The sequence below is a fragment of the Microtus oregoni genome, unplaced genomic scaffold (assembly GCF_018167655.1).
Source record: "Microtus oregoni isolate MIOR12 unplaced genomic scaffold, Mior012 000018F_ref0000195, whole genome shotgun sequence".
Lineage (NCBI taxonomy): Eukaryota > Metazoa > Chordata > Mammalia > Rodentia > Cricetidae > Microtus > Microtus oregoni.
This window is the reverse complement of record NW_024543077.1, coordinates 22644064-22665792: the sequence shown is the minus strand read 5'-3', so window position 1 is coordinate 22665792 and position 21729 is coordinate 22644064. Positions and strand designations below refer to the sequence as shown.

General features: G+C 35.7%; 1 protein-coding gene across 1 annotated transcript; it reads left to right on the top strand.

Moving 5' to 3' along the window:
• Positions 1 to 6613: 6613 nt before the first annotated feature.
• Positions 6614 to 9602, top strand: LOC121458969 (zinc finger protein 431-like). Its single transcript, XM_041668416.1, has 4 exons — positions 6614 to 6647; positions 6844 to 6904; positions 7993 to 7999; positions 8481 to 9602. The coding sequence occupies exons 1-4, from the start codon at positions 6614 to 6616 to the stop codon at positions 9600 to 9602; spliced, it is 1224 nt and encodes a 407-aa protein (XP_041524350.1).
• Positions 9603 to 21729: the final 12127 nt, after the last annotated feature.

The window sequence follows — 21729 nt, the reverse complement described above, 5'->3', positions numbered from 1 at the left end:
TTTGTCCTCATTCCTCTCTTTCATTAGTCTTTTGTTTCTTCTTCTTTTTTACCTTGACTGCAGTGCTTCCTTCCACCATTCATCTCAGTCTCACATTTCCCCAAATCTCTCTTCTTTGTTTACCTTTAGAATCTCATACATATCAACAAAACATGGTGTCTTGTTTTAGTTAGGGATTCTGCTGTTGTGTTGAAACACCATGACCAAAAAGCAAAATTGGGTGAAAAAAGTTTAGTTGGCTTATACTTCCATATTGTTGTTCACTATTAAAGAATATCAGGGAAGGAACTTAAGGAGGGCAGGATCATTGAGTCAAGAATTGATGCAAATGTGATGGGGGAGTGCTTCTTACTTTCTTACTTCATAGGACTTACTCATCCTCTCTTCTTATAGAACCCAGGACCAGCCCAGGGATGACACAACTCTCAATGGGCTGTGCCCTCTGGCATTAATCAGTCATTGAGAAAATGCCTCATTTCTGAATCCCATGGAAGCATTTTTTTTCTGAGGCTCCCTTATCTCTGATGTCTCTAGGTCATTGTCAACTAGACATGGAAAACCAGCCCACATACATGGTACAACAAGTTAAAGTAAGACTATGCATAATCCATATAAAGCCTGGATATAGAAACCCAGAAAAAGGAAAAGTGGTCTCAAAAGCTGTCAAATGAGTTAAAGTACACCCCACATATACATGCACCAAGTCTTAGCAGTCCCACAAAACACCAAAGTATGAACTGATAACATATATGCAAAGCATTTAGCACAGGCCCCTATAGGATTATGAGTCTCTGTGAGCACCAATAACCCCTGCTTAGTTGATTCTGTGGGCTGTGTTAACCTAGTGTCCTCAACTAAGGTGGGAGGCAGTTGCTATGGTACTTCCTCCCCATTGGCAGCAGGGTCTCCTTAGCTCCTCTTATTGTTTGACTACCTGTGTCTGCCCCTTTTGCTTTGAGTTCCTGGATTGGGCCAATTTGATAACAATTGGCTGAGGCACCATTCTATGAGAATAGCAGAATATCATGAGAAATCTTTTCATGGACTTTTTTCCTATCTTGTTTGGTTCTATCATAGATTTTAGTGTAGTGAGCTTCAGGTCTTGGACATCCAATTAGGATGGGCATTGTCTCCCTCTAATGGAATGGGCCTGAAGTTTCTTGAGTTATTTGTTGTTTACTCCTACAAGTTCTGGGGAACAAATAACTCAACATATCTTGCAAGCAGGACTAGATGTAGATGTAACTGTTGCTGGGTGGTGTCCCAGTCCCAACATTGAATACTTTGCTTGATTAGAGAAGACTCCACAGGTTTCTCATCCCTCTTTTCTAAAAGTCCTTGCTAGTGGCATTTTCATACAATCTAATGAGTATTTACTGTACTATGTACCATACCAACTCCATAATGTTCCCCAATTTCTGTAGTCTTTCCTCATTCTCCCTACATCCAAGCACCCTGATCCTTATTTCTCCTGTTCCCATACCCAACTACCACCATTCAATTCAGAAGACCTATTCTAGTGCCCCTTTCAGGGAGATCAATGTATCCCTCCCTTGATCCTTTGTTGTTAACTAACTCTCTCTGTGTCTATGGATTGTAGCATGAATATCCTTTACTTTACAACCAATATTGATGTGTAAGGGAGTTCACACCATTGTCATTTGTATTTCTGGGTCTTGAGGTAGGTTGAATCCTAATTTTCAGAGAAACTGCCATACTGCTTTCCAGAGTGGTTGTACAATTTGCATTTTCACCAGTAACAGAAGAGTCTTCCCCTTACTCCCACATCCTCTCCAGCATAAGCAGTCATTGGTGTTTTTGATCTTAGCCATTCTGACAGGTGTAAGGTGGTATTGCAGAGTCATTTTGATTTGCATTTCCCTGATGACTAAGGATGTTGAACATTTCCTTAAGTGTCTTTTGGCCATTTGAGATTATTCTATAGAAAATTCTCTGTTTAGTTCTGTACCCCATTTTTAATTGAATTATTTGAAATTTCGATGTTTAATTTCTTGAGTTCTTTATATATTTTGGAGATCAGTCCTCTATCTTATATGGGATTGGAAATTTTTTTCCAATTCAATAAGCTGCCTTATTGTGTTATTGACTGTGTCCTGTGCTGTGCAGAAGCTTCTCAGTTTCAGAAGGTCCCATTTATTAATTGTTCCTCTCAGATTCTGTGTTACAGGTGTTATATTTAGGAAGTGGTCTTTAGTTCCATACTTGGAAGGCTACTTTTCAGTTTCTCTCCTATCAGTGTCAGTGTGATTAGATTTATATTAAGGTCTTTATCCCCTTTGGACTTGAATATTGTGCATGGTGATAGATATGGATCTATTTGTACTCCTTTACATGTTGATATCCAGTAACGCCATAACCTTTTGTTGCAGATGCTTTCTTTCTTTTTTTTAAGATTTATTTATTTATTATGTATACAACATTCTGCCTCGATGTATGCCTGCACACCAGAGGAGGGTGCCAGATCTCAGTACAGATGGTTGTGAGCCACCATGTGGTTGCTGGGAATTGAACTCAGGACCTCCGGAAGAGCAGTCAGTGCTCTTAACCTCTGAGCCATCTCTCCAGCCCCTGCTTTCTTTTTTCATTGTATAATTTTAGCTTATTTGTCAAAAATCAGGTGTTCATAGGTGTGAGGATTAATATCTGGGTCTTTGATTCAATTCCGTCATTCAACCTGTCTATGTTTTTGCCCATCATCTCTTCCTCAAACCTCCAAAATGAACTGTTTGCTTAATTAAAACATATGTTCCCAACAGTCTCAATCATCTGACTGTACCATATTGATATTGTCCTGAGCAGTTTGTAGTCCAAACCTGATGTTTAGATGGTGAAACAATTACATAGTGCAGTTGAAATCTTCCTTGCATGACTCACACTTCTTTTGGAGACTTCACAGGTCACTGTAATGCATGCTCATATTTCATTGCAAAAAAACTTAAGCATTTTAATTGTCATATGCAGCCGATCTGTAAGAGGTAAAAAATGAGTGTTTTTTACGTATGCCTAGATATCAGATAGAGACTCAAACCCAAAATTAAATATAGGAAGCTAGATGGAACCTTTCCCTAGAATTAGTTACTTCTCTATATGATCATTAATATTATGGCTAAAGGAATATTTGTTGTTAATTTCTCCCAAGAAATTACTGTAAGCTCTTTGCCAATGTTCACTTCCTCTCTGTAATGATTCAATTTCTACATTAGTAAAACATGCTACAATTTAACCTTGGTAAATTCTTGCTAATAGATGAAGTTTCAGTTTTCTTTTTAAAAACAACTCAGAGACGGGCGGTGGTGGCGCACGCCTTTAAGCCCAGCACTTGGGAGTCAGAGGCAGGCGGATCTCTGTGAGTTTGAGACTAGCCTGGTCTACAAGAGCTAGTTCCAGGACAGGCTCCAAAACCACAGAGAAACCCTGTCTCGCAAAACCAAAAAAAAAAAAAAAACCCAAAACAACTCAGATTTTTTTTCCACATAACATTTTATTTTTTTACTATGTTTATATGTTTAAAATATCGATTATAAGATAATATTTTTCCTCTGCAGTAAAATTCCTATAGGGAATGCATAGAGCATAAAATGTCTAGAATGAAGGCCAGGAGGTGGTGGCTCAAGCCTTTAATCCCAGCAGAGGCAGAGGCAGGTGGAGTTCAAGGCCAGCCTGGTCTAGAAGAGGTAGTTCCAGGACACATTCCAAAGCTACAGAGAAACCTGTATCAAAAAAAGTCTTGAATGTAACAAAACTTCACATCCAGACAATCCATAAGTGCCTCCTATAATTTTATTTCCACTAAACTATTTATTCTCTGCTTTAGATGATAATTCTCTTTGACTATTTAACTCCTTGTCACATTTTATGGTTTGGTTCTAATTACTGTTTTCAATTTTTTACTCCAATATTGGGATATAGATGATCAATGTCTTGCAACAATTTCTGAAAACTATTAAGGTTCCACAAATAATCTCTCCTAATTTTTAACTTTTGGGCTCAAATTTTTGTGAAAGTATTTTATATGATGAATGATTAATATAATCACCTTTTTGTATATTTTCACAAGTAATTTGTAATGTCCAAGAAGACAAAGTTTGCTTTACTTCACCAAACATTTTCTCTAAAGTATGTTCATTTGAATCAGCTAATGAAATTCAAAATAATGTTGAAAACATACCTAACTCGAGTATAATTTCAATTGTAATAAATAACAAAGTACTAACATGCAGTACTTTATATCCTAGTTGGTTTATAATAATAACTCTCAAGGACTAGAAATTTTCATGACACGTTTAAGTGAGTTGAATTAGGTAAAATAGTTTAAGAATATAAAAATCATAGACAGGATGTTTTAATAAAAATGTCAAGTTTAGGGGCTGGAGAGATGGCTCAGAGGTTAACACCAGCTGTTCTTCTAGATAATCCTGAGTTCAATTCCCAGCAACCACATGGTGGCTCACAGCCATCTACAGTGAGATCTGGTGCCAACATTGTATACACAATAAATAAGTAAATCTTTAAAAAAAAATGTCAAGTTTATATCAAAAAGGAGCATCAATATCTACATCAATGTAAATATATATATAAATAAGTAGTTACTTTTTAAAATTAATTTTAGTGATCTACACTTTTAGATTATACACATATATGCCCCTTTATTCTTTTTAGATTCCCGTAATCTACACTTTTATCATTTCATTGGGTGCCTTTTGTAAGTGGATGTGTATTTATGAATATATAGAGCTGGTTTTGGAGATGGACACTAGCTCTGTCTCTGTATAAATCCAAGCATGTCATTAAAATAAAAATTCAGAGTTTCTCTCTCATGTCAGGAGCATGGGACAGAAAGAAAAAGGAATTTAGAAAAATTTTCACTTTTCTACATTTCTATTTTTGTCTCTATTGTACATGTCACTGAATATATATGTCTGTATATGACTATATAAATAATGTTTAAGTTTTCCACAATGAACAATGAATTTTACTGCAGTAATTTTGAAGTTTCCAGGAAGAAGTTGGGGCCCCACAACAACAACTCAACCTGGTTGATATGATGGCATGATGATGATAGTGTTACTACCAGACCTGCTTTGCATACCAGCTGCTCAAGATGGTTCCAACTTGGTTAGCTGAAATGGTCCACTTTTTACAAAGTTCTAGACAGACCTTATAAGAGGAATCTCAGAAAACTTTTACAAAATACTCAGAGACTATTTGCAATTATACCAGACAGTAATCTTGGAATGTAACCATCATTTTACTTTCACAGGATCCCATAGAAAGAACATCACCCCCATGATAGCTGGAAGTAATTCTAAAAGACTTCCAACAAAGTTTGTCCTAGGGTTAGGGAAATCATTTAGGGGTTGATTATAATTGGTATAGGGTTGTGGGTTAGAAGGGAAATTTTATGGGCTCAGGGATTTCTTTGAAAAAAAGGGAAAATTGGATGGAATAATAGATTAGTGTGAGTTTACATACATTAATAATAATAGTGAGTAATAGAGTGAATGCTTGTGAGTTATAATTTATAGGCAATTGCTTTGATATAGATTTTTGTATGTTGATATAATGTTAAATATTGAATATTGTATGCATCCATGCTTCTACTTCTGCTTAAAACATTTTATATATTGATAAATATATTTATCAAATTGCAATGTACATTTCTTCCACTGATCAAGATATTTATTCATTGGTTACATTTTGAGCCCATTGTCCTCATTTGTTACAGTTGTTTATTGTACAATATTCTAATATGAAGTCTTAGTCTTTAAGTTATATAGGTATTAGAATTATAGATCAATAGTCATCTATGTTTGTCATACTTATAGTTAGAATAATCAGGTTTTTTAGACACATAAAGAATATATTTTGCATAGATAGGTAATCTTTAACCACTTCAAAAAGCTGTAAAATATGGAATTTAAATAACCTAGGGTACTGTTGAAGTGAGACACGATTACTACTGGTAGCATTGATCTATTTTCCAGAGAATGTTGAGCACCGAAGACACTCAAATCTTGTTTTCTTGTTTTCAAAACTGGCCTTTGGGCAAAGACATGTTCATGCCTCAACCTCTGACAAGATACATGGTATCCAAAAATGGATAAGCAGTTCTGTTAAATCTTGACTGGCATTCATCTCACAGACAAATATATACACCTGTGTTTTCTGAGTGTTGTGCTAAAGGAAAAAAACACCAATATGCCCAGTTTGTCCATCTTTTTTTTCCTTTCTGTAGGCATTAATTTTCTCATGCATACAACATACTGTTGATCTTTTCTCTTTTTCTTTCCCCGTGAATAGATAGTGCTCTTATAAGGAGGTATCCTATACAAAGGACACAGAAATAACAGAATTGATTCTCCTTTTCAATTTCCTTCTAAAGTGACTGTCTATGTCATGGAACAAGAATGGGGAACACCAGAATCATAAAACTATACTTTCAAAGAAGTATGCATTTTACTGTCATACTTACACTGTACTCATATATGGTATATTTTTGAAGGAAGTGACCTATGATGATGTGCACATCAACTTCACTAAGGAAGAGTGGGATTTACTGAATCCTTCCCAGAAGAATCTCTACAAAGATGTGATGCTGGAGACCTACAGGAACCTAACTACTATAGGTGAAAATGAATTTCTTTCATGTTTCAAAATATGGAGACAACTTTTCTTTGGTTAATGATTTTGTTCTGTAATTTTTTTAGAGAAAGAAGAATGAGGTAAATAACACAGTCCCAGTTCTTAGGTGCACTTAAGATAATAAGCTAATTGTTGCACATTCTTAAATAATATAACATATATTCTGGTACTGTATTTCAGGATACATTTGGGAAGACCTTAACACCGAAGAGCATTGTCAATGTTCTAGAAGACATGCAAGGTAATTTTCTTGGGCAAGTTCATAACAATTTCCCTTGAATAGTTTGTAATGTGTTCTGGAACTTTAAAACAAAAGCAACAGTGTAAATAACCACAGCTTTAAATATATTGATGGTTATTAAGTTCTCACAGATCCATATCCCTCAATTTAATGTATGTGAATTGCATCTGTAAAGCCTTCATTTAAGAAAAAGTCTAGGTAGCAATACCTGAACAGATATCACCATTTGATTTATAGCACCATGAGAGCTATGTTGTAGAACTGCTGCTTCATTTGCTTCTTGCTATTCATGACAGAAAATGTATACATATTTCAGTGATGATGAGTATAGCTGCAAAACTTTCTACTAATCCAAGAGCCCATGGTAAGCCTTGTATCACTCATATACTTTTTGTGACTGTGCTAAGTTTAGTGAAAGCAGACTAGTCAAGGGTCAAGGGGCAGTTGTTGTGGAGAAACCTTAATATCTATACAACAAGTCTGTGAAAGTCGAATCTTATAGATTCATTTAGAAATCTTTTATACACTATTCTTTTTTTCATATATATGATATGTCACTCTTGACACAAGTATATGAGGATAGGAATACAAAAAGATTTACCATACCTCTCCTTAAGAACAATTAAGAAGATAAACTGTAGTTCCTATGTAGAGTGTACATGTTTAATTTGATCCAAAAATACAAAGTTAATTTATTTTCTATCATCATGGTTAATACCCAAATACAATCTCACATTACAACAAAAACAAACAAACAAACATGAGTTCTAGGTCTATGCAAATAATTCTGGGTGTCTTAGTTCACTTACCAAATGTGGTTCACAATATTATGAATGGAGTAAAGTTGGTAAAGCACTCAGTATATTCAGTTCTCTTCAAAAATGTAAAAAATATCCTAGAAAAGTAAAGTATGATATAGTTATAGATGAAAAGATAAACTGGCACAATGGAATTTCTCATCACAAATATTTTTCTAGATGTAAATGATACCTAATGAGAGAACAAAACATTATTTTAAACAAAGCTATAAAACCTTGATAGTTGATTCCTTTTTACAATTTGAAAAAATATGAAATTAATTTATATAGGTATGAGGTTCAACTTCATTGAATGTGGTAAAGCTTTTACATGTGTAAATTTTCCTTGCAGGATCGAAAGAACTCAAACTGGAGAGAAGTTTTCAGTATATTCTCACTGGGGTGAAGTCTTGTCTTATAACACTCATCTTCTAAGGAATGAAAAAACACATAGCAGAGAAAAATGCTGTGAAATTAAGCAATGTGATGAAGTCTTTTCTTATCACAATCATTTTGAAATGCATAAAAGAACACACACTGGAGAGAATCTCTATGAGTATGGTCAAGATGATGAAGACTTTCTTCTTTATGAAAATCATCAAAGTCATAAACGAACACATACTGGAGAGAAATCATATGAATGTAATCTGCATGGTAAGGTCTTTCCTGATCAGAGTCATCTTCAAAAGATTAAAAGAATATATACTAGAGAGACATCCTATGAGTATAATAAGGGTGGCAAAGCCATTGCACAATGTACTGTTTTTCAAACATATAAGAGAATACAAGCTGGAGAAAAACCCTATGAATGTAATCAGTGTGGTAAGGCCTTTGCACGTCATCATCACCTTCAATTGCATAAAAGAACACATACCGGAGAGAAACCCTATGAATGTAATCAGTGTGGTAAGGCCTTTGCACACCACAGTAATCTTCAAAGCCATAAAAGAACACATACTGGAGAGAAACCCTATGAATGTACTCAGTGTGGTAAGGCCTTTGCACGCTACAGTGCTCTTCAAGAACATCGAAGAACACATACTGGAGAGAAACCCTATGAATGTAATCAGTGTGATAAGGCCTTTGCATGTCACAGTGATCTTCAAAGGCATAGAAGAACACATACTGGAGAGAAACCCTATGAATGTAATCAGTGTGGTAAGGCCTTTGCACGACTTAATCATCTTCAATTGCATAGAAGAACACATACTGGAGAGAAACCCTATGATTGTAATCAGTGTGGTAAGGCCTTTGCACAACACAGTAATCTTCAAAGCCATAAAAGAATACATACTGGAGAGAAACCCTATGCATGTAATCAGTGTGGTAAGGCCTTTGCACACCCCAGTCTTCTTCAATTGCATAACAGAACACATACTGGAGAGAAACCCTATGAATGTAATCAGTGTGGTAAGGCCTTTGCAACTCAGAGTAATCTTCAAAATCATAAAAGAACACATACTGGAGAGAAACCCTATGTATGTAATGAGTGTGGTAAGGCCTTTGCACAGAACTTTGCTCTTCAATACCATAAAAGAACACATACTGGAGAGAAACCCTATGAATGTAATCAGTGTGGTAAGGCCTTTGCAACTCAGAGTAATCTTCAAGATCATAAAAGAAGACATACTGGAGAGAAACCATATGTATGTCATGAGTGTGGTAAGGCTTTTGCACAGAACTTTGCTCTTCAATACCATAAAAGAAGACATACTGGAGAGAAACCCTATGTATGTAATGAGTGTGGTAAGGCCTTTGCACAGAACTTTACTCTTCAATACCATAAAAGGACACATACTGGAGAGAAACCCTATGAATGTAATCAGTGTGGTAAGGCCTTTGCACGCCACAGCTATCTTCAAAGCCATAAAAAAACACATACTAGAGAGAAACCCTATTAATGTAATCAGTGTGGTAAGCCTTTTGCATGACATAATCATCTTTTGCATAAAAGAACACATACTGGAGAGAAACCCTATGAATGTAACAGTGTGGTAAGGCCTTTGCACAACATGGATGCTTTTCAAATGCATAGAAGAACACATACTGGAAAGAAACCCTAGAAATGATATCTGTGTGATAAGGCATTTGCAGACCTCTGTACTCTTCAAAGGCTTAAAATGTAACATACTCTAGAGATACCTGTGAATGGAATGTGGTAAATTCTTTTTCACAATTATCTCCAAATACATAATATGAGCCCTTCTGTAGAGAAAACCCGAATTAATTTGTGTATTTTTCAAAACCATGAAAAAAAATTATACTGTAGTGAAACTGTATAAATGAATTCAGTGTCATATTGTTTTGTGCTTCACAGAAGAATACGACTTTGTGTGTAGTCATCTGAGAAAGCTTGTGCATATTATCATAATCTTTTGGACCTCAGGAAAAAACTGGGGCCTTATTTTAAATTGTGCTTTCATATGTTAAGCCACTTATAGTCAGTTAACTAAATCAGTTACTGTGTAGAAAAAAGTTTGATAATGTCAACAATTTGTTTATCCATCATTATACCTCTCTTTATTTTAGTTTGAACCAGCAAAGTAATGGATAAAACCTTATTGGTTACAGGAAGGGTATTCCAACTGTGGTTTTCAAACCAGAGCCAAAGGAAAGAACTTTGTCTCTGAATCTAGAACTAGATAACGAAACAACGTCTCCCTGAAAACAGCCAAAACATTAAAAAGGCCCAGTGAAAGACACAATTTGGCTCTCAAACCAGAACCATAAAATCCTAAAAAGATTCAACAATGTTTTTAAGCTCAAAAAATACCATTAACTGAAATATGAGAGGCATGAAAAGTCAAATCACTCATACGCTTACTTGTATGTTTTGTATAAAAGTATCCTTAGGTGGCGCACGCCTTTAATCCCAGCACTCGGGAGGCAGAGACAGGTGGATCTCTGTGAGTTCGAGACCAGCCTGGTCTACAAGAGCTAGTTCCAGGACAGGCTCCAAAACCACAGAGAAACCTTGTCTCGAAAAAAAAAAACAAAACAAAAAAAAGTATCCTTAGAAGTTGGGAATATAATTATAGTTATCAGAAGATTGGGAGTGGTCATCAGGAAGGTAGATAGAAGGTGGTTACAAGGAATATTTTCTGAAAAGGAAAGATGGTTTGAAGTAAGAAATGATGGAAACATCACTCTTAACAGTAGCCACAAATAATATAAAATATTATGGAATTACCAACTAAAGAAGTGAAAGGACTGTAGGAAAAGAATATTAAATCTTTGAAGAAGACAGCAGAGAATGGGAAGATGTCCGTTGCCCTTGTTAGGTAGAAATCAACATAGCAATCTACAGGCTCACTACCATTCCCATGTAAATATCAGAAAAATTCTTCACAGATCTCAAAATAAAAACACCAACTTCATATAGAAAACCAAAAACATGCAAAATAGTCAAAACAATTATATATAAAAAATAATTTCATTCCCTGACTTCTTCAGATGAATACAGAGCTGCAGTACTGATGAGAGCCTGGTGTTGGCACAAAAACAGATAGGAGGACCAATGGAATTGATGCTGGCTAAGACCCAGACATCACTCCACTCACCTACTACACCTGTTTTTTGACAAAGCACCAAAAAATATAAAATGGATAAAACATATTTAACTAATGGTGCTGGCATAACTGAATATCAATGTGGGGAAGAATGAAAGTAGATCCACATCTATCATCATGAACAAAATCAAGTCCCAATGGATCAAAGACTACAACATAAAGACAAACACACTGAACTACATAAAACAGAATATTGGAAGTACACTTGAACACATTGGTAAAGAGGACCACTTTCAAATTATAACCCCAGGCATCACAGACACTGAGAAAACTTATAAATGAGATCTCCTGAAGCAAAAATTTCTGTAAAACAAAGGACATGATCAACAATACAAAAAAGGCAGCCTGTAGTATAGGGAAAGATATTCACCTACCCCACATTGGACAGAAGACTGATCTTCAAAACATACAAAGAACTTAAGTATTAATATAGTATAGGGTCATTTCAGGTTCCCTATACTCAGCTGCCCAAGGAACTAACTGGGGAAATTGCCTTGGGCTCCTGGGAGCCACTCTAGGTTCAAGTCTCTTGCCAACCCTACAGTGGCTCCCTTAACTAAGAATTGTGGTTCTGTGCTCCCCTGTCCAACCTTCCTTGATCCCAATCCTGCTGTTTCCCCAAGGCCCCCCCTCCTTCCCTTCTAACTTGCATATCTTGCATATCACCATAGAACCTTCATCTGGTGATGGATGGAAATAGAGACAGAGACCCACACTGGAGCACTGGACTGAGCTCCCAAGGTCCCAATGAGGAGCAGAAGGAGGGAGAACATGAGCAAAGAAGTCGGGACCACGAGGGGTGCACCCACCCACTGAGACAGTGGAGCTGATCTATTGGGAGCTCACCCAATAGATGGACTGTGACTGAAAAAGCATGGGATAAAACTGGACTCTCTGAGCATGGCGAACAATGAGGGCTGATGAGACGCAAAGGACAATGGCACGGGGTTTTGATCCTGCTTAATGTGCTGGCTTTGTGGGAGCATAGCCAGTTTGGATGTTCACCTTCCTAGATATGGACGGAGCAGGGAGGACCTAGGACTTACCACAGGGCAGAAAACCCTGACTGCTCTTTGGACTGGAGAGGGAGGGGGAAAGGAGTGGGGGGAGGAGGGGAAGAATGGTGGGAGGAGGGGGAGGGAAATGGGAGGCTGGGAGGAGGTGAAAACTTGTTTTTTTTCTCCTTTTCTCAATAAAAAAATAAAAAAAAATAAAAAAAAAGAACTTAAGTAATTGGGCATCTTTTGAACAAATAATCTAAGAAAAAATGGAATACAGACCTAAATGAAAAACTTTTAACATATGAATTTAAAATGACTGAGAGACACTTAAGGAAATTTCCAAACTCTAGTCATTAGAGAAATGAAAATTAAAACAAATCTGAGATACACTCTTATATCTGTAATAATAGGCAAGATCAAAACACTGATGACAACTTAAGCTGGAAAGGATGTAGAGTTAAGGGAACACTCCTCCATTGCTGATGGGATTACAAACTGAGCCAGCTACTTGGAATATCAGTATGGTTATTTCGTAGAAAGTTAGAAAGCCACCTTCCTGGTTGTTAGGCATGCCTTTAATCTCTGTGCTTGGGAGGCAGAGAGAGATCTCTGTGACTTCAAGACCAACCTGGTCTATAAGAGGTAGTTCCAGGACAGGCTCCAAAGCTAAAGAGAAACCATGTCTTGGAGAACCAAAAATTAAAAAAAAAATAATGAAAGAAAATTAGGAAACAACTTATCTTAAAACCCAGCCATGCCCTTTGAATATGTACTCAATGGATGCTCAATCATACCACAAGGACAAATGCTCAACTGTGTTCACAGCAACATTGTCAGAGCCAGAACCTGAAAACAACCCCTCCACTGAAGAATGGACAAAGAAATTGTGGTATATTTACACAATGGAGTACTACACAGTGGATAAAAATAATTACATCTTGAAATTTATTTGCAATTTTATGGATCTAAAAAACATCCTAAAAGAGTGAGTTAACCCAGAACCAGAAAGAAAAATATATGTACTCACTCCTAAGTGGCTTTTTGATATAAAACAGAGGACAGTCAGCCTACAATTCACAATGCCCAGAACATATACAACAAAAAGGAAACAAACACATACATACATAAATCTATTCTATATAGGACATAGAGAAAGACAAGATCTTACTAAACTTGGAACACTGAGTTCATGTTTTAATGATGAATTTTGAAGGCTGTACAAGTCAGAGTGAGAAACCCTGAACTATGTGAGTACTAAATAAATCTTTGAATTTTGAAAACACCAACTTAGAGTGTAAAAATACCTTGGGCTTTTATAAGTCATATGAGCATCTACAGAGCAATGGATCTTATATATAATATAGCTAGCATCCAGAATCAAGAGCTGGATTCAAGAAAGCAACCACACACTTTACAGATTCATTTATACTGTTTGAGACCATGCCCAAGTGGATTGATATCTTAAAGCTATTGAGTGGAGGAGCTCTCACAGCACCTACCCATTTAACTTAATAAGAAATTCCAAACCCTATAAAAAACTATGTACACAAGAAACAGATGTCAAGTTAGAATTACAATAGGCAGACGGGCAGTGGTGGCGCCTTTAATCCCAGCACTTGGGAGGCAGAGACAGGCGGATCTCTGTGAGTTCGAGACCAGCCTGGTCTATAAGGGCTTGTTCCAGGACAGGCTCCAAAACCACAGAGAAACCCTGTCTCAAAAAACCAAAGCAAAAAACCAGAATTACAATAAGCATAATCAATATTAAGGAAGGAATACATCTTAATGGTTTGGTAAGCATTCTATCCTAAGGAGTCCATGTTGTTGTAGAAATGGCTTAACTAGATCATAAGAGGATGGTAAGCATGATTATCTCATCTTCAACCCCATCAAAGACCTGAGAACAGCAATAATATTATTTGAGTAGGTAGGTAGTGCAGTCTAGTAGCTTCCTAAATGTATAGTAGTTGACAGAGACAACTGACTGAGCAATCAACCAAAGTCTCATCAGTGTTGAAGAATAAGATTTCATATCAGAATATAAAAGAATCTTTAAACAACTATGCAGTAAAGAAGGACAATGACCTCAAAATGGATTAAAATCTTGATCAAAGGTAGAGTTCCATAATGCAATATGATAAATATATTATAAAATTGTGTCAATAAAAATATGTTTTAAACAGGTAGAATCATGCATTTATACAATCTGACAAAATAACCTTATATAGTTGTTACAAATATTCTAAACAAAATAGAAACATTATGTATAATAAATATAATTCAAATTTGTGTCAATATACAAAAGTCTATACCAATGTAAATCCATAAATAGTTCACATGTATTCCTTATATTACAAACTGTTATTATTAGTGTGAGTAAGTAATCTACCTATTATCCAATTCCATTTTCCCTCTTTTTGATATCTCTGGGTGTACGTAATTTCACCCAATCCTATCACCCACCCAGCAGGTCCTAAGTTACTCCAGGTTCTTGAAGAGGCACTATCTGAAAGACATGGGAGGAAAGAGAAATGGATGCCAAGCAGTATTTTGTAAAGGCATCCGTTTATTGAAGCAAGTTTCATATCTTAAATACTCCTCAGAAAGGAGCTCGGGCAGGGTGAACTCTGGAAAGGGGGAAGGGAAGGAGGGGCTCGGTAGCTAGGCAACTATTGCTCTTGAATGAGTGCTAATAATCACTGTCTCACAAGAAGAACACAAGAGTTTGTGGGGCAGGGAGATTAGGGAAGATCGAAACACACATTTGCAAACAGCATTTGAGAACTGGTAGCCTGGATCAGAGGTCCTAAAACTTACACACGTACTGGAATTATTTAGAAGACTGTCAAAACACAATGTGTTTTCCTTCCAGAGTTCCTGGCTTAGGGCAGATGTGTGCTGTTCCTACTCTGATGCCACAGGTATGAATGTCTCTAAAGGTCCTGCTGACTTTGCTGCAGCCTCTAAGCCATGGCTTACACTGTTCTCAATATATGGAATATTTTTCATTTTTCCCTCACCTGTAGTAGCTGATCTGTCACTTCTGGTTCTTTTTGTGACACTGTATGCTTTATATCTCAGGAAGGGGGCAGATACTGACCTGTAAACCTGTGAGGAGGCACACCCCCAGAGAGATAATCTGTTAGGTGCTTTGTATGGGCTACAACTTTAGAAGATGTCTTTTTTGTGTTTACATCTCTACTTCAGAACCAGAAATGGTTTTAGAATTAGACAATGTCTATCCTTCTCTAAATCCAAGCCTGATGTTAAAAGAAAAACTCAAAATTCTGTCTCATGTCAACAGCCTTCTGGTATGGGACAGAAAGAAGATCAATTTTAAAGGAATATTTTACTTTCCTTCATGCCCATTTTGTCTTTATCTTATCTTTCAATGAATATATGTCTACATGAATAATGCTTACATTTTCATCAAAGAACAGCTTCCAAGAAGAAGACATTGGGGCCCCACAATGTCTCTACCTGGGTGATATGACGGCATGATGCTGATAGCACTACGAGACTGATTTATGGGTACAAGCTGCAGATATGAGGCACCTTCTTACATTGTTCTGGCCAGAATTCCAAATAAGAACTTCAGAAGAACCCTATCGAATATTCAGAAACCATTTGCAATTATCCAAAACAGCCATCTTGAAATTTAACCATCATTTTACCTTTATAATATCCCATAGAAAGAACATCGTCCCCATGACATCTGGAAGCAATTCTAGAGAAACCCATTCTCTCTCCCAACAAAGTTTGTTTTCACGGTAGGGACAACATTTCAGAGCTGATTATTACTCATATAGGGTTGGGTGAAATTATGTACACACAGAGATCTCAAAAAGAGGGAAATGGAAATGGATAATAGATTATGTTCTAACACTAATAACAGTTTGTAATATAAGGAATACTTGTGAACTATTATTTATGGATTTACATTGGTATAGACTTTTGTATATTGACACAAATTCAAATTATATTTATTATATAGAATGTTTCTATTTTTGTTTAGAATATTTGTAACAACTATACAAGGTTATTTTGTCAGATTGTATATATGCAAGATTCTACCTCTGTTTAAAACATATTTTTATTGACACAATTTTATGATATATTTATCATATTGCATTATAAAACTCTACCTCTGATCAAGAATTTTATACATTGTTTACTTTTTGAGGTCATTGTCCTGCTTTACTGCATAGTTCTTTAAAGATTGTTTTATATTCTGATATGAAGTCTTATTCTTCAACACTGTGATGAGAATTTGGTTGATTGCTCAGTCAGTTGTCTCTGTCATCTACTACATTTTTTGGAAACTTCTAGACTGCACTACCTGCCTACTCAAGTAATATTATTGATAATCTCAGGCTTTTGATGGGGTTGAAGAAGAGATAATCATACTTACCATCCTCTTATGATCTAGTTAAGCCATTTCTACTACAACATGGACACCTTAGGATAGAATGCTTATCAAACCATTAGGATGTATGCCTTCCAAATATTGATTATGCTAATTGTAATTCTAACTTTACTTTTGACATCTGTTTCTTGTGTACATAGGTTTTTATAGGGTTTGGAATTTCGTATTAAGTTAAAAGGGTAGGTTCTGTGAGAGCTCCTTCAGTCAATAGCTTTAAGATATCAATCCACTTGGGCATGGTCTCTTACAAGTGTAAATGAATCTGTAAAGTGTGTGGTTGCTTTCTTGAATCCAGCTCTTGATTCTGGATGCTAGCTATATTGTATATAAGATCCATTGCTTTGTAGGTGCTCATCTGACCTATAAAAGCCCAAGATATTCTTACACTCTAACTTGGTGTTTTCAAAAGTCAAAGATTCAATTAGTACTCACATAGTTCAGGGTCTGTCACTCTTGTACAGCCTTCAAAATTCATCATTAAATCATGAACTCAGTGGTACATGATGAACTTAGAATGAATGTAGCTATATTAAGTAAAATCAAACACTTCTGTCTCGTGTGTTTGTATGTGTGATTATAGGTTTGGGAAGATTGGGAGATATGGTACAAATCTTTAATTTTCTTTTGGAAAATGTGAGGATTTTTTTAAATTAAATATCATAAATCAGTCTGCCTTAGCAAGATGAAGTATTTTATTCTGGTACAAAATTAAGCAAAGTTCCATATTTTAGGTATTCATTTTAAACTATCACTTTGTATAATTCACCCAGGAACAGCTGTGTATCAAGGATTTTTTAATTGTTTTTTATTCAACTATATATTTGTCTACTATCCTCCCTTCCTCCCCCCTCCCCTTCTCCCATGATTCACATGTTTCAAATTTACTAAGATCTTGTCTTTCTCTATGGCCTATATAGAATAGATTTATGTATGTCTGTTTCCTCTTTGTTGTATATATTCTGGGCATTGTGAATTGTAGGCTGATTGTCCTCTGTTTTATGTCTAAAAGCCTCTTAGGAGTGAGCACATATATTTTTCTTTCTGGTTCTGGGTTAACTCACTCTTTTAGGATATTTTCTAGATCCATAAATATGCACATAAATTTCAAGACGTAATTGTTTTTATCCACGTGTAGTACTGCATTGTGTAAATATACCACAATTTCTTTGTCCATTCTTCAGTGGAGGGGTTGTTTTCAGGTTCTGGCTCTGACAATGTTGCTGTGAACACAGTTGAGCATTTGTCCTTGTGGTGTGATTGAGCATCCATTGATTACATATTCAAAGGGCATGGTTGGGTTTTAAGATAAGCTGTTTCCTAATTTTCTTTCAGTCTTTTTTTTTTAAATTTTTGGTTGTCCAAGACATGGTTTCTCTTTAGCTTTGGAGCCTGTCCTGGAACTAGCTCTTGTAGACCAGGTTGGCCTTGAAGTCACAGAGATCTATCTCTGCCTCCCAAGTGCAGGGAATGAAGACATGCCTCACAACCAGTCAGGTGACTTTCTAATTTTCTATGGAATAACCATACTGATATCCAAAGTGGCTGGCTCAGTTTGTAATCCCATCAGCAATGGAGGAGTGTTCCCTTAACTCTACACCCTCTCCAGCTTAAGTTGTCATCAGTATTTTGATCTTGCCTATTGTTACAGATGCAAGAGGGAATCTCAGATTTGTTTTAATTTTCATTTCTCTAATGACTAAAGAGTTTGGAAATTTCCTTAAGTGTCTCTCAGTCATTTTAGATTCATATGTTAAAAGATTTTTATTTAGGTCTATACTCCATTTTCATTGGAGTACTCCATTTTTTATTTGATGACCAATTATTTAAGTTCTTTGCATGTTTTGAAGATCAGTCTTCTGTCCAATGTGGGGTAGGTGAATATCTTTTCCCATACTACAGACTGGCTTTTTTGTGTTGTTGATCATGTCCTTTGGTTTACAGAAACTTTTGCTTCAGGAGATCTCATTTATTATTTTTCTCAGTGTCTGTGATGCCTGGGGTTATAATTTGAAATTGGTTCTCTTTACCAATGTGTTCAAGTGTACTTCCACCATTCTGTTTTTTTATTTATTTATTTTTTTTGGTTTTTTGAGACAGGGTTTCTCTGTAGCTTTGGAGCCTGTCCTGGAACTAGCTCTGTAGACCAGGCTGGTCTCAAACTCACAGAGATCTGCCTGTCTCTGCCTCCCGAGTGCTGGGATTAAAGGCGTGCGCCACCACCGCCCGGGCACCATTCTGTTTTATGTAGTTCAGTGTGTAGGTCATTATGTTGTAGTCTTTGATCCATTGGGACTTGAGGTTTGTTCATGATGATAGATGTGGATCTACTTTCATTCTTCCCCACATTGATATTCAGTTATGCCAGCACCATTAGTTAAATATGTTTTATCCATTTTATATTTTTTGGTGCTTTGTCAAAAATCAGGTGTAGTAGGTGAGTGGAGTGATGTCTGGGTCTTAGCCAGCATCAGTTCCATTGGTCCTCCTATCTGTTTTTGTGCCAACACCAGGCTCTCGTCAGTACTGCAGCTCTGTTTTCATCTGAAGAAGTCAAGGAATGTGATGCCTGCAGAAATGATTTTTATATAGGATAGTTTTGGCTATCCTGCAATTTTTTTGGCTTTCCATATGAAGTTGAGTGTTTTTATTTTGAGATCTGTGAAGAATTTTTCTGATATTTACATGGGAATGGTAGTGAGCCTGTAGATTGCTATGTTGATTTCTACCTAACAAGGGCAAGGGACATCTTCCCATTCTCTGCTGTCCTCTTCAAAGATTTAATGTTCTTTTCCTATAGTCCTTTCACTTCTTTAGTTGGTAATTCCATAATATTTTATATTATTTGCAGTCACTGTTAAGGGTGATTTTTCCATCATTTATTACTTCAAGCCATCTTTCTTTTTCAGAAAATATTTCTTGTAATCACCTCCAACCTACCTTCCTGATGACCACTCCCAATCTTCTGATAACCATAATTTTATCCCCATCTTCTAAGGATACTTTTATACAAAACATACAAGTAAATGTATGAGAGATTTGACTCTACATGTCTCTCATATTTCAGTTAATGGTATCCTTTGAGCTTAAAAACATTGTTGAAACTTTTAGGATTTTAAAGCTCTGGTTTGAGAGCCAAATTGTGTTTCTTTCACTGGGCCTTTTTAATATTTTGGCTGTTTTCAGGAAGATGTTGTTTCTTTATCTAGTTCTAGATTTAGAGACAAAGTTCTTTCCTTTGGCTCTGGTTTAAAGACCAAAGTTGAAAAACCCCTCCTGTTTCCAATAATGTTTTATCCATTACTTTGCTGGTTCAAACTAAAATAAAGAGAGTTATAATGATGCATAAACAAATTGTTGACATTATCAAACTTTTTTCTATGCAATAACTGATTTTGGTTAACTGACTATAAGTGGCTTAACATCTGAAGGAACAATTTAAAATCAGCTCCCAGTTTTTCCTCAGGTCCAAAAGATTATGATAATATGCACAAGTTTTCTTAGATGACTACACACAAAGTCTTACTCTTATATGAAGTACAAAACATTATGACACTGAATTCATTTATAGAGTTTAAGTACAGTATGATTTTTTTCATGTTTTTGAAAAGTATCCAAATTATCTTCAGGGTTTCTCTACAGAAGGGCTCCTATTATGTATTTGGAGATAATTGTGAAAAAGAATTTACCACATTCCATTCACAGGTATCTCTAGAGTATGTTACATTTTAAGCCATTTAAGAGTACCGGGGTCTGCAAAGCCCTTATCACACTGATTACATTCATAGGGTTTCTCTCCAGTATGTGTTCTTTTATGCAATTGAAGATGATTATGTCGTGCAAAGGCCTTACCACATTCATTACATTCATAGGGTTTCCCTCCAATATGTGTTCTATTATGCCTTTGAAGATCACTGTGACATGCAAAGGCCTTATCACACTGATTACATTCATATGGTTTATCTCCAGTATGTGTTCTTTTATGCAATTGAAGATGACTGAGATGTGCAAAGGCTTTAACACATTGATTATTTTCATAATGTTTCTCTCCAGTATGTGTTCGTTTATGACTTAGATGAGTTTCATGAGGAAGAAGGTCTTTATCATTTTGACCATATTCATAGGGTTTCTCTCCAGTGTGTGTTCTTTTATGCACTTCATGATGATTGTGATAAGAAAAGACTTCATCACATTGCTTAATTTCACAGCATATTTCTCTGCTATGTGTTTTTTCATTCCTTAGGAGATCAGAGTTATAAAACAAGACTTTACCACAGTGAGAATATACTGAAAACTTCTCTCCAGTTTGATTTCTTTCAATCCTGCAAGGATAATTTACACATGTAAAAGCTTTACCACCTTCAAAGAAGTTGAACCTCATATCTATATGAATTAATTTCTTTTTTTTCAAATTGTAAAAAGGAATCAAATATCAAGGTTTTATAGCTTTGTTTAAAATCATTTTTTGTTCTCTCATTAGGGGTCATTTTACATCTAGAAAAATATTTGTGATGAAAAATACCATTATGTCATTGTTTACATTTTCATCTATAACTATAACTATAATTTTCTAGGATATTTTTTACATTTTAAGAGAACTCCATATACTGAGTGCTTTACCAACTTTACTCCATTCATAATTTTACTATATTGTGAACCATTATACATTTGGTAAGTGAACTAAGACACCCAGAAGTATTTGCATAGACCAAGAACTCATGTTTGTTTGTTTGTTTTTGTTGTAATGTGAGTTTGTATTTATGTATTACCCATGATGATAGAAAATAAATTAACTTTGTATTTGTGGATCAAATTAAACATGTACACTCTACATAGGAACTACAGTTTATCTTTTTAATTGTTCTTAAAGAGAGGTATGCTAAATATTTCCATATTTCTATTCCATATTCCTATGCTCATACACTTGTGTCAATAGTGACATATCATATATATACATAAAAAATATATATGTATATATATATATATGAAAAAAGAATAGTGATATGGGAGTGTCATATCAATCTGTTGATTTCAT

What these genes read in the sequence shown, in the direction of transcription:
- LOC121458969 (XM_041668416.1), top strand. Translation starts at nt 6,614, where the DNA reads ATGCTGGAGACCTACAGGAACCTAACTACTATAG. An exon ending in CAGGAACCTAACTACTATAG is followed by an intron (nt 6,648 to 6,843) that starts GTGAAAATGAAT and finishes ACTGTATTTCAG; the next exon opens with GATACATTTGGGAAGACCTT.